We start from the raw sequence: 12,868 nt of genomic DNA, 5'->3' as shown, positions 1-12,868 counted from the left end.
ATGAATGCCAATTTGTGTACCAGTGTTCTCCCCTCTGTAGGCTCATGTTCCAGCCTTCAACCTCAGAACCAACATCTGAATCAAGTAATGGCTGCGCATCATTAAGGAACAAGTGGCTGACCCTGTGTTCAAATAACTCAGCTAACTCCTCCATGCCTGATGCTGGGGCTATGGCAGGAATAACTGTGGACAAATAGGCAGGTTTAGCCACTCTGGCAGCTGCAGTGGACCGCGCACTAGCCTCTGTTTGGGTGACGGAGGATGATGGTTTAGTAAGCCAGTCCACCACCTCCTCTGCATGCTGTGGCTGGATGGCACGGGCAACATCACTAAACAGAGGGAATTATGCCCTGCTTGAGGACTGACCATGTCCACCTTTGCCTGTGGACACATACGCTGCTGGCTCCCTCAGTGCCATGGGAACATTTGCCTCTCTTTGTTGGCCTCCCTGACATGATGGGGGGGGCGCTTATTAACAAAACGTATTAAAGATGTGGAAAGGTGTACGTGGATGCACTTTAATCAATGGAAAGTTTGATGAACTTTAACCTGATTACTCACTACACAGAAACACTCCACTGACACCACAATATACTGCAGTAAAACCGCACAGACACATTACAATCTACTGCATTAAATATGCAATAACGCATTCAAATATACTGCGTTAAATGTGCAGTAATGCACTGATATATACTGCAGGAAACCTGCCCTGACAAAATAAACTGACACTAAAGTAAAAATGAATGGTCACACTACACGCACACTGAACTATCACTAGATTCACACTAAACTGATATTCTACACTGACAATAGAATCACAATAGCACACCAACTCTTGTAGCACTGAAGGGAGCCCTGTTCTATCTCTCTCCACGCTGATATCACACTGCAAATGGCCGCTATAGAAGAGAATATTTTTATAGTGTGGGGTGGGACTAAGCGCAATGAGCCATGATTGGATAGAGTCATTACTTTCTCCAATCATGACTTTGACAGTGCTCTGTGCCCTGATTGGGCAAAGCTTTCATTGCTTCAGCCAATCGGGGCTTCCAATACACTGTTCCGAACAAAGGGTCGGACGCCCTGATAATTCGGGTGTTCCTCAAATGGGCAAACAGCCAATGTTTGGCTTGAAATCATCCTCGGGCCAAACTGTTGGCCCAACTCTAATCAGGAAAGGGGCTACTTGGTTGGATGTGTTCTCCCCACAGGCCAAATGTTCCTAGTCCTCCCCTGAATGTAACTAATGAAACAGGTTTAGAAGGTCCCCACCTGTATGTGACATTGGGTAACACTGTGGCTTTCCTGGCCTCTTCTGCCTGAGCCTCACTGATGTCAATTCCGAGAACTTTCTTGAAGTATGGAGCGAGAATTCTTGTGTTCTGCCCCGTTCCACAGCCAGCGTCCACAGCAAATCCATATGGTTTGGAAAACTAGGAAGACAGAAACATCTATAATAATACATCACAATGACACTGGTGTTTTCAGTTTAACCTCTTGCTGCCCACATCATTCATGCATACTGTATATGTGGTTGCTAAGAGGGTGGGCTTTAAAGCTCTTACACTGCACAAAGGAGTCCATGGAAAACCAAGATTTGTACCGAGAACACCCTCACTACATGCCCCCAGCACAGTCATAGCCACAGTATAGCCAGCTCTCCGTCTCTATTCCCAATCAGAGGCTGGTGGGACAGGCTTCCAATCAGGTGCCAATGGGTGAGAGCCAATCACAGTGGTCACGTGATTATCCTCGGCATAAAGTCCCATTTAAAGGGATGCTGAAGCTGGGTGGGTTACATTTATAAGTGTCATTACAATTTTTTTTTTTTTTTATATTTGGTTAAAAATGATTCTCATCCTCCACCTCACTCCCTACACAGAATTTGTGTTTATTTTTTTCTTTCTTGGGAGCGGGTGCCATTTTCTGACAGGCCTAGGTGAGAACTATGCAACTTGGCATCATACGTCCCAGGAAGCCGTGGGATCAAATTTTAAGCGCCGCACAATCTTTCACATAAGCAGTGGGAGCTGGCTGTGATTTCCTGAGAAAAAGTAAGTCAGCTCCCAGATTCAAGTTGGTGGCAACTGAGAACTGGCTGTGGGAAGAAAGTGCTGGACTCCAGGGACTGTTAGAGCCCATTCACACAGGGGCAAGACAGCTTCCAGCGTGTCTTTGGGAGGCAACTTGGACACGACTTGAGTATGAATCACAGCGTGACTTGAGGGCAACTTACAACACAACTTGAAGTCGCCTCCAGGACAGGGAACTTTAAAAGTGGACAATCAGAGCTTATCAGCTGTGTGTGAGACGGAGGAGGCTGGCTGTTTAGTGGAGTAAATTACTCTGTTTCCTTTCTGCTTCCTGTAAAGTTGCCTCAGTATGAACGGTGATCCAACTTGGAGGCAACTTCCATTGAAATCAATGGGTACAAGTCGCCTTCTAGTATGATTGAAGTAGTACAGGAACCTTTTCTGAAGTCGGAGCGACTGCAGTAGTGTGCATTAAGACGGATCCATTCACTTACATTGATTTTTTCATGCAGTGTGACTTGAGGCGACTAGGGGCGATCCAAAGTTACCCCTGTGTGAATGGAGCCTTAAGCATCTTGGCTGTGCTACAAAAAAAACACCCACACACATACCTAACTTTTATTAAATAACACTGCTCAGTTGGGAATATACAAAGATACAAATTAACATATTGTTACTTTTAGATCATTCTGTTCATTCATCTGCAGATCAAAGGGATAAAACTTCAGTCTGTAGATTATGTCAGTTAAAGCAATCTGACAGGTAAAAATAAAAATGTTCCTTTGTTTACACTCCTTTTTAACCCTTGGTTTACTCTAATCAGCCCTCATTTATTCCTTAGTATCCTTTCTTCAACCATTTTCCTTCTGATTTTTTTTGTTTGTTTGTTTTATTTTATTAAGAAGATCCAGCCCTTTTATGACATTTTTGCTTACAAGTTAAAATCTGTATTTTTTTACTAGACAATTACCTATAACCCCCAAACAGTTTTTTGGGGTTTTTTTTAGCAGAGACGCAAGAGGAAAAAAAAAAAAAAATAAAAATAAATAAAACAGTAAAAGTTAGCCCAATTTTTTTTTTTTTGTATAATGTGAAAGATGTTACACCGAGTAAATAGATAACCAACATATCGTGCTTTAAAATTGTGTGCGCTCGTGGAAATGTCGACAAACTATGGTGCTTAAAAATCTCTATAAGCCACACTTTAAAATCCTTAGGAATTTGAATGGAATGGACATAAAGCAGCTGCTTGCTGTAGGGGCACTTGGAGGGAGGGAGGGGCCAGGAGCACTGGCAAGGGACCCAAGAAGAGGAGGATCTGGGCTGTTCTGCGCAATACCTTTACACAGAGCAGGGAAGTGTGAAAAAAAATAATATGTTGCAAGACAAGATCATGAAAAGAAAGCCTAGTTTGTCTTTAAAACAATATATGTATTACCTTGTTATATTAATGACAAAGTTATGAATTATCAGGTCCATTGCAGAAATGTAAAAATTGCTCTGGTCTGTAGGGAGTGAACAAGTATGGGAGGGGAAGTGGTTAAGATAACAAGCTAATCATATAAACAAAAGGCTTTCTTCTGGTGCTGTTGTCTTGCAAAAACATTTTTTTTGCGTGTAATCCGAAAAAAAAAAAAAAGTGTAACAAAGTTTAAAACAAACCATCTTTGTTGGTGGTCCGGAAGATTTAACCCCCTTCATGACCAGACCATTTTTTGTGATACAGCACTGCTTTACTTTAACCGGTTGGTGTCATGCGGCACTGTAACCAAATAAAATATAGGTATTTGAAGACCCAGCGGCACTTAACCAGCACCAATCCCCTCCGCCCCCTCCGGGGGGCAAGCAGCAGTTAACTGGCCCCCTCCGCCCACTTACTGTCTGCCCGGAACTTACCCCATCTTGGTGGTGGGTTACGGGCTGCGGGTCACGCAGCAAGCTGTGGGTCAGGTAGCTGGTGACGAGCTGTGGGTCAGTGGCTTTGTCGTCTTCTTAGATCATGGTGTATCCCACCAGGCGTCTCTTCTCTCCTCCTGTTAGGCATCCGATAGGATTGCCTGTCCTTTCAGACAATCTTGTGTCAGATCTCAGACCCGCTTCCTGATTGGCTAGGAGGATTAGTGTGGTGATAACGAATATTCATTTGTTATCACACAAATGGGTGAGCTTAATGCGCAGTGCTCTGCGCCCGGAGCCCAACATTTTTTTTTTTAAGCATGTGATTAGAGCCAGGGGCTCTAATAGGCTTCAAACCCCCCCCATAGGAATCTATGCATCCGGCAACCCTGTATGGGAATCAGGGGGCCAGCACCCATGTGCCCCCTATGGATGGGCCGCCACTGGAGCAGAAAGTACTGTGAGTGTGTACATTACAGGGCTCCCTCAGATCACCATCCCCCCAGAACACTATGTGGATTACAGGCCTCTCATAGTCAGACCACCATCCCAGAGCACTGCTCATTACAGGCCACCCTGAGTCAAACCACTGAAGTAGCCTATGAAGCTCTACTGAAAGGTCTGCTGAAAAACATATTTAATGGGAAGAGTTTCCTTTTTTAATGGATTGTGCTGAGTATTATACATAGCTGATAAGCAGAGCACAGATTATGCAATTTTCTCTCCTTAATTTGCTTGACACAGTCAGTGTTGATGGTGGAATCCCTCCCACAGTGCTATTGTGTTCTGCTAGTGGGGAGCCTTTGCTAGCTTCCATAATCACTGGCAGTAATCACACATAAAAAGATCCAACAGGCTGGCTGTACCCAACTCAATCGATGGATCGACTTGGGTCTAACCATTAAGCCCACAGATTGATTAAATCTTGTCCCGTTCCTTCAAAATCACAAGTTTTCCCATAAGGAACAGAACTGTGCTTCCTTTTTATCAGATGCATAGCAGTGCCATTAAATGGCACCCCAATGCATCTGCTAATGCACACATTTTCATGGGCCTCAAACTTCATGGTGCCGCAGCACCATGCGGTTCGGTGTGCGGCATCTTTTGAAAAGGGTCAGGGACTTTTCCAAGTTTCCCACATTTAGGACACTTATTCAAATGAAGGGGCTGCCCAAGACACAGAAATACACGCACGCTCAGTCGCACTTGTAGGTGTGACCCTAGCCTAACTTTATTTTCTCTCAAATTTTATCACTCGCAGTCACTATCAAGCCTCACAGATCCCTTTGTGCATTCTGTCATGATTCTATTAACATTCAACTGTCCAGTAAATGTGACAATGTGACAGGAGGATCATCCCCCCCCCCCCGATATACAAAGCCTCCCAGTGGCAGCATGTGTATAGCCCTATAAGTCTGCCTTTGTAGCCCGGGGGTGTTAAAACATCCCACCAACCCCAATTTTAAAAAAGGCCTTAAGGCTCATTCACAGACAGATGGGTTGTGGTAAAAGCAGGCAGTGTCAAACGCCATCAGTGATTGTGGCACATCTGAAGGAACCCTTCAGTCTCATTACCACTGAGCTCCCTAGAGTCCTTTAGTTCCATGCACCCCACAGAGCCCAACTTCCAGCTCCTCTCCTTCATACCACTGACTTAGATGCCAATCTGTCCTTTTCAGACTGACACAGTGGCATTTTTTATTCCAGTGACAACACAAGGACATTTTTTTTTCCTTTCAGTGACACCATGGATGCAGGGACATTCTTTAGTTTGTGTCATCACTGACGCAGGGATGTTTGCTGTCTGACCATCGCCACTGTTAGCCCCATATTTATGCACCAATTTTAAACTATTCAGTTTACTGCAGTGTAACACAATTGGTACCATTTTGGTACACGTCACATACATTACAAATCTAACACTACGGTTACCCTATCCTGAGGGGGAGTGTCAGTGTTTGCCATTTTCACCCTGGACACCAGATGACCTTGTCCCAGCACTGATCCCTCAGACCTGAGACCACCATCCAGCACTGTTCAGCATTACAGGCCTCTCAGAGTCAGACCACCTTTCCAGAGCACTGTGCAGCATTACAGGCCTCCCCTCAGACCACCATCTAGAGCACTGTGCAGCATTACAGGTCTCTCTCATACCACCATCCAAAACACAGTGCTGCATTACAGGCCTCCTCAGACCACCATCCAAAGCACTGTTCAGCATTACAGGCCTCCTCACTGTCCTCAGACCATCCAGAGCACTGTGCATTGCAGGCCTCCTGCTCACTGGCCACATCCAGGCCTCACCGAGGCGGACTCAGGAGTGAGCCACTCCTATTTTACCATCTCCACTGCTGCACAAACTATACAGAAATGTCAGCATCTGACTGGCAGAAAGAGAAGATCTATGGATGTATTTTACATTTGATGTTAAGGACAAGGCCATTTGAAAACCATGTGAAGCGACACTCGCTGGTAAAAATATAAACTTGAAGCGTCATTTGCTGACAACTCGAAATTCACACAAAAAGGTAAACATAGCACGCTTAACTCCACTTAAGTTAGGAACAGTCTTATCTATGTACAGTACAGGGAGTTTGTTGTGCACTGAGTCTTTATGGGAGTGGTTTCATATCTATCAGCTGCTGCTTTCCTGGAATGGAAGTATCTCATATTATAATAAATTATATATATATATATATATATATATATATATATATATATATATATATTATTTATTCACTTATTCACTTTATTCACTTATTCAATTTTCTCATGGCACAGGGCGTCTAAAGGCCTAAGGCCGGCCCTGGGAAGGGTCGTACATGTATGTTATAGGTGAGACAAATTAGAGTTGACTGTGTGGGGTGAGAAAAAGTAAAATCAGAATACCTTGACCTCCAAAGATGGGACAAGTCAGGCCAGTGCACCACAGCAAACTATTTGCACTGCTCTTTTAGGTACTTCAAAATACAAAATTGACTCTAAGAAACAACATGCCACTGAGGCCTGTGAGAAGGCCATAGCAAAATGCATTCTGTGCACCGGATTATCAGTCAGACTGATCTGCTGCTCTATGCTGCCTGTTTAGGGAGATACTCTGCCTGGGTCTTCTGCAGCTGAAAGACTGGCTGCTTAGATGTGGGTGGTGCTTCTTCCACTTCCTGTGATTTTTCAATATTCTCCTCTTCCACATCTTTAGAGTAAGACAGATCCTCATCTTGTAAGTAAGTGGGGCAATTTGGATTTTCTTACGGCACAGGCATACTCCTCTGCCTTCTTAAGCAGTTCCTGAATATTTTCATCCGCCACATCAATAAGGCTTTTTACAGACAGTAGGTTTGACAAAACAAGCAGCTGCTGCAAGCACTGGCGAGAACATTTCATCAGTTACTTAGATCTAAGAACGAATGAAAATGTTGGTTCAATTCTTTCATTCTCTGTGCAATTGTGGCACGGTCTTGGTAGCTAGTGTTGTGTTTAAAGTCCTCAAGGTGGCTGACTGGAGTAGATCAAAGAGGGAAGGGACAGCCAGGGACATGGAAATGGTGTTACTCAGGAGGAGGGTTTTAGTATGTTCCGCTCCCGAAAGGCAGCAGGTCATGCAATGATGTAAGCTTTTTCCATTTAACAAGGGAGAAAGCTGTCCCTGTGTCCCATGTTTGTGATTTGTCAGACCAACTCCTTCAGTTTGAGGAGTCTTGCGATCATGTTGAATGTACTACTTGACCAGCGTGTGGGGCAGTCATTTAAAAGAGTAAAGCCACAATGCTTCAATATCTTCAGTGTTGTTCACTATTGATCTTGCTTTATCAAAGATTCCCCTAACATTTGCTTCCTTCTGCTTCAAGATGAGACCACACGGTGTGTGGTCCAACAGCTTATGGGAATAGTTTTACACGAGTTTCAAATAAAGTGGGAAAAAATAAAGATACACCAGTAGAGTAGAGCAGATAGCCCAAAGATCAGTCATCTCATATCCTTTTGATAATTGAGTGTAGCGTCATGTAAAGATAAAAAAATAAATAAATAAAAATGGCTCACCGCAGATCATTAATTTTGGACTCTTACAGTCAGGTTCTGTCATGGGGGAGTCTTCCTTCCTAGAGCTGGGTGGTTCTTCTGCTGCTGTGGTTTGTTTAAACGCTGCTACCATATTACTCCTATTGTCTGTTATAACTGGACTCTTACAGTCAGGTTCTGTCATGGGGGAGTCTTCCTTCCTAGAGCTGGGTGGTTCTTCTGCTGCTGTGGTTTGTTTAAATGCTGCTACCATATTACTCCTATTGTCTGTTATAACTCTTAGTATCTTCCTCTTTGGTATGTCTTACTCGTGCAAGCATTTGTCCACAGTGATTTAATTGCAGTGTGGGGGTGGCAGTAGTAACGGGTGCTCTATTTTTTGGGGCAAACAAACCTCCCAACCCCCCCGTTTGGTCAGTTGGTCAAATAGGGGTACTAATATACCCCAATGTGCTCATATGTTATAAATGCAATCAGTGACAGCAGTACCGGGACACCGCTATCCAACGTCAAGGGCAAGGATGCAGAATTGCGCCCCCCTCCTCCACTATTAATACATGCCATAGCATGGGTGTATCACCCTGCATCAATTTTTAGGCCCCCTTTTAGGCCCCCTTTTTCTTCACTGCACACAGGGTGATTGCCCCTCCTGCCCACCCCTTGTCCCAGCCCTGAGTGACAGGCAGTAGAGCAAGCTGGGCTCTTTTCTTACCTAGGTATTAGCAGGCAGGTTCATGACTGTACAAGAGGGACATACATGCTCCAGCCATCCTCCAGGTAGGTAGGTAATAGAGTCGGGTCCTTGTTGAGTACCAGATGAGAACTTTCCCACTGATCACACTGACCTTCCCCACATCCACTGAGCTGCTGTTGCAGGTTAATGCCCCAGGAACAGAGAGGCAAGGCAGGAGCAGGCACATCATCTCTGTGCATAGATGATGACAGGTGGCATCATTAGCTGGTAGTAACCTGTTAGGGCCCCATAACAGGGCAGCATATCAGCAGTGCAGAGTTCAAGGCGTGTCAGGGGGACTTGCTGCCTCATTTATTCTAGAGCTGAGCCTTAGTACAGTCATGTCTGCTTTGTCTTTGCCTTTTACAAAAGGGGGATTTATGATTTCCCCTCCTAGCAACCCAGAGCTGCTCCTGGAATCACAGGCAGCTAGCAGCACAAAGGAGCCAGGATCGCATTGTGAACCGCCGCTGGCCAATATGGTTGCTTCACCTCTCGACCAAACGGGTTTCAGGACTCGCTTCCTGATTGCCGGAAGAGAAGCAGAAAGACAATAGCAAATATTAATTGGCTGTTGTCACACAACTGGGTGGGCTTGGGGCACAGTGCTCTGCGCCCTATGCCCACCCTTTTTTTAAGGCAATTAGAGCCTCAGGCTCGAATCACGTGCTTCAGAAAAAAAAATCCCATTGAAATTCATGCTTCCGACACCCTGCATGTTCAGGTTTATTTTGTTTAATGAAAAGAAAAGTAGCATGCACTTATAGCAATGAATGAAGCTGTGACTCAAAAAAAGCAATATTTTTGAACCAAAAAGTAAAGATGTTATATAACAGTAAAATCTGTCTGTCGTTTGTTCAAACCATACCATAAATGACATTCTAGGTGTTTGTTTGTTTTTTTACTCCAGGAATGTATATTGAGTAGGGATGAGCCAAACACCCCCCCCCCGGTTCAGTTCGCACCAGAACCTGCGAACAGACGGAAAGTTTGCGCAAACTTTAGAACCCCGTTAAAGTCTATGGGACTTGAACGTTCAAAATCAAAAGTGCTAATTTTAGAGGCCAATATGCATGGTATTGTTCTAAAAAGGGTTTGGGAACCCGGGTCCTGCCCCAGGGGACATGTATCAATGCAAAAAAAGTTTTAAAAACGGCTGTTTTTTTCGGGAGCAGTGATTTTAATGATGCTTAAAGTGAAAAAAATGAAATATTCCTTTAAATATCGTACCTGGGGGGTGTCTATAGTATTCCTGTAAAGTGGTGCGTGTTTCCCGTGCTTAGAACAGTCCCTGCACAAAATGACATTTTTAAAGGAAAAAAAGTCATTTAAAACTGCTTTCGGCTTTAATGTAATGTCGGGTCCCAGCAATATGGATGAAAATCAGTGAGACAAAATGGCATGGGTACCCCCCCAGTCCATTACCAGGCCCTTTGGGTCTTGTATGGATATTAAGGGGAACCCCGCACCCAAATAAAAAAAAGGAAAGGCCTGGGGCCCCCAGGCCCTATATACTCTGAACAGCAGTATACAGGCGGTGAAAACAAGACAGGGACTGTAGGTTTGTTGTTAAGTGGAATCTGTTTGTAATTTTGAACTGGTACATTTTAAAGTGTAGCTCCAGCCAAAAAATCAATTTTTAAGCTTTTTGGAAAACATAGGGAAGGGTTATCACCCCTATAACATTTGTTTTGCTGTCTGTGCACCTCTTCAGAAGATTTCACCTCACTTTCTGTCCCAATGACAAATGTTTTTTGAAAATTTGGGGTTTTTAATGAAACAAGGATTGGTGATAAAGCATCAGTGGATCAGTGGAGAGGAGATATGTTTTTTCCCATAACTTTTACAGGAGAGAATTTACCTTCCTAGGTGTAGATTTCATCTCACTTTCTGTTGTCTCCTTCCGTTTTCAAGTAGGAGTCGTTTGTAAGTTGGATGTTTGAAAGTAGGGGTCTGCCCTATATACTTTGCAGAAATTAGGGCCTTAGGTGTTGGTGTTGCCACAACACTGTAAGCCCTCACAGTTACTCTTGGTGGGCGCAGGAACGGGCCCTGCTGTGAAATATTAGATCAAGAATTGTAATGACATGCCATTGTTGAATAGGGCAGAAAAATTGGGCCTTTGGTGGTGGTGGTGTTTCCGCCTCAACACTGTAATGCCCCGTACACATGATCGGACATTGATCGGACATTCCGACAACAAAATCCTAGGATTTTTTCCGACGGATGTTGGCTCAAACTTGTCTTGCATACACACGGTCGCACAAAGTTGTCAGAATTTCTGATCGCCAAGAACGCGGTGACATACACCACGTACGACGAGACTAGAAAAGGGCAGTTCTGAACCAAGCGCAGCACCCTTTGGGCTCCTTTTGCTAATCTCGTGTTAGTAAAAGTTTGGTGAGAGACGATTCGCGCTTTTTCAGACTCATGGTTTTCAGATTGTTTTCTGCTGTTCAGTTTGTGCTTGTGGGTTTGTATCTGCTCTTCAGTGCATGCAGTCAGTTCGTATTGGATTATTCAGTGCGTTCTTGTCCGCACATTGCTGTTTTTCAGGTCGCTCTTCACAGGCCTTGCTGTTCTTCAGTGCGTTCTGTTACTTCATTCTGAGCAGCCGACCATTTTCTAGCCATTTTGCGTATACGTACTCCTCGTAGAGTTTGTGCTGTGTGGGGGCTTGGTGTTGGGGTCCTTACCTTGACACAAGTCCAGTCCATGAACAGGGTGGAGAGGCGTTCATGGACCAAGAATTGGTTGCTCCAGCGTGACCAGTTCTGTCACATGCCTTTGCTCCGTGTGATCCGTGACAATAATCCTGATGATATCAGGAACTTTCTCCGGATGACGGACCCCGTATTTGACAGTTTGTTGGCTTTGCTGACCCCCTATATCAGCAGGCAGGATACCTGCATGAGGCAAGCCATCACTCCGGAGCAGAGGCTAGTCGCCACCCTGCGGCACTTGGCGATGGGGAGAAGCCTGCAGGACCTCAAGTTCTCGACAGGCATCTCCCCCCAGGCTCTGGGGATCATTATCCCAGAGACCTGTTCTGCCATCATCCAGGTCCTGCAGAAGGACTATATTAAAGGTAAGATTTTTATCCTTTTATATCACATTTTATTGTATTTAATGTTTGATAATATATTGTATTTCTTTCCTCATTCCCTAATTACCATGATTGTAATATGCAGTGAATGTCCCCTTTGTCCTCATACATGCTGGATTTTTATGTAATTATTTTTTTTGTCCTTCATGCATATTTGCCTTCACTTACCTCCCCAGCATGCTCTCCTGGCCCTATATTCACCTCATGTAGTCACTTAACAGTGTATTTTGTCAGCTCCATAGCAGTGCTTTACCCTAAAAACCCCCTAAAATGTTTAAAAATGTGATTTGTGCTTTAAATTCAGGCAGAGTGCCAGAGGCTTTTTTTTGGGGGTCCCCAAATCATTTGGAACCCTCCCTTCCCCCAACTGCTAAGTCAGCTGATACCAATTCTCTATCCATCCTCAATCATCTATCTGCTGACTTTGCCAAACCCATATACACTATACCCATCTCTTTTGTGGTCATATTTATGGATGAATTCCCCAAAGAATGTAGTGTAAGGGCCTCTATACTTTAAAATGGTACTGTTTGAAGTTTTTGTATACTATTATTATCTTGATAGGTAATAGCAGAATGTCCACATGTGCTAAAATGTGTACAATGTATATTTATATCTTTGTATTATGACACTTCTTACCTGTCCTGTGGGCTGTCAATAGTGTAACTAAGGAGGGGCTGGCCAAAGTAATACACATTATTTAGGCATTCATCTCTCAATGAAGTGGAGAGGGTTACCTGTCCAAAAGATCCCCCCCTAAAATGTTAGAAATGGCCCATGAGAGGGGGAGGGGGAATCTGATAGGTGGACCTTATACCTTGGTCTTTCAAAACTCCCTAAAATAAATGTTATACTGATGTTGGCCAAGAATATTTGTGTCTAATCTGCTTTCCCTGTTTAGGTGCAAAATGATTAATTTTTTTTTCTTGTTTGACTCCACAGTTTCCTTCCAACCCACAGGAATGGCAGACTTTGGCCTCCCACTTTGCCCAGCGGTGGGACTTTCCTAACTGCGGAGGGGCAATTAATAGGAAACATGTCCACATCATCCCACCACCCTACTCGGGGTCATACTAT

The 12,868-nt window shown here is 44.1% G+C and overlaps 1 protein-coding gene across 1 annotated transcript in view; it reads right to left on the bottom strand.

The window, feature by feature from the left end:
* The window catches only part of LOC141148412 (malonyl-[acyl-carrier protein] O-methyltransferase-like), a 49,308-nt gene that overhangs the window by 16,844 nt on the left and 19,596 nt on the right, over positions 1-12,868 (bottom strand). Inside the window, exon 2 of the mRNA XM_073635897.1 lies at positions 1,276-1,436. Within this exon, the coding sequence (XP_073491998.1) occupies positions 1,276-1,436 (161 nt within the window). The remainder of the gene's footprint in view (positions 1-1,275; positions 1,437-12,868) is intronic.

This window comes from Aquarana catesbeiana, linkage group LG06 (genome assembly GCF_042186555.1).
Source record: "Aquarana catesbeiana isolate 2022-GZ linkage group LG06, ASM4218655v1, whole genome shotgun sequence".
In the NCBI taxonomy this organism is placed as follows: Eukaryota; Metazoa; Chordata; class Amphibia; order Anura; family Ranidae; genus Aquarana; species Aquarana catesbeiana.
This window is presented reverse-complemented; position numbering and strand designations above follow the sequence as displayed.